General features: G+C 54.6%; 1 protein-coding gene across 1 annotated transcript; it reads right to left on the reverse strand.

The window, feature by feature from the left end:
• Nucleotides 1–43: 43 nt before the first annotated feature.
• Nucleotides 44–903, reverse strand: Pmar_PMAR021452 (hypothetical protein; the record flags this gene model as incomplete). The annotated part of the gene is made up of 4 exons (XM_002776886.1): nt 44–111; nt 159–251; nt 299–445; nt 492–903. Coding segments are annotated over 4 exons (720 nt in total), but the record flags the coding sequence as incomplete, so codon positions are not given.
• Nucleotides 904–1,182: the final 279 nt, after the last annotated feature.

Here is a 1,182-nt window from a genome sequence, read left to right on the forward strand (position 1 = left end):
TGTACACTGTCGTGAATACACACAGAGTTCAGGAGAAGCTTACTTCCGCAAAGCCTGGCTAGTTGGACGGTTGTCAAGTTGCCTCTCGGACACCCTCACAACGAGGTCCACCTAAGACGCAGAAACATCGAAAATGGCGGCGGAGCGAAGCGCCTTACCTGAGTCGGCTTCAGGTCAGTAGAGGCAGTGGCTGGTCGCCTAGTACTGGTCTGCTGCTTTTCCTTAGCCGCTAAGTTCGACAACCCTCGGAGCTGGAGAAGATGATCACCAACGCTCTTGTACATCACCAGCGCCATACCAGAAGGGAAGTGAGCGGAGCGAAGACATTAGCCTTTTCGGCTAGAGAGTTGGCGAGCTCCAGCATATGCAGCATGAAGGGCAAATAGACAGTGTGGCCTTCCTTGGACTTAGCCGCAGACAACAGTATCACCATTAGCGGGTGCAACTACACCAACAACAACTCGTAACAAGTCGCCCCTCCAGTCCACTACCAAGTCCTTTAACTGCTCCGGTAGGCGTTCCATAGCAGCAACCCACACCGCAGAGCTTCTCACATAGCATACACTATACAGTTGACGCACCGCCTCCACACCAGCTGTTCCTCCTGCTGCCGCTTTGCTTGCCTTAGACCCCCCAGCTGGCTGCCCAGGAGTAATCGACTTGATGCCCTTGCTTTGGGCCTTCATAGCCGACCGCAATATGACACCAAGTTGACGGATACCTATTATACGAGCCACGTCCAGCGTGCCCAAGTAGAGACAGAGGTGACTACTCGTAAACGCGATACGATAGGCGGCCTGGGGCTCCAGTGTGAGCATCTCAGCAATGCAGTTCTCCATGAACCGACAAGCCGACAACTGCCTATGTGTGAGGGCAGGCACCCTCTGCAACGATACGACATATCTGCAGCGACCTATAGAGAGGCCCTCGCATGCCCCTATCATTACGCCCTATACATCCGCCTCATTATGCCCTCAACCTCCCGCCCAGCCCCTTCAATACCCTTCTTAGAGGAAACACCGCCCTTTAGTATTTGCCCCACCAGATTGTACAGCGCCGAGAAGGCCGCCAACTTAGTGCCCTGGGCAGCTGAGGAAGACCAAACTGGCCCACTCCCTCCCCTCTTTGTTGGCTTACCTCCCTTCGCCCACTTCCTGCAGAGCTCATTTATTACTAGCGGCT

The sequence above is a fragment of the Perkinsus marinus genome (assembly GCF_000006405.1).
Source record: "Perkinsus marinus ATCC 50983 genomic scaffold scf_1104296952944, whole genome shotgun sequence".
In the NCBI taxonomy this organism is placed as follows: Eukaryota; Perkinsozoa; order Perkinsida; family Perkinsidae; genus Perkinsus; species Perkinsus marinus.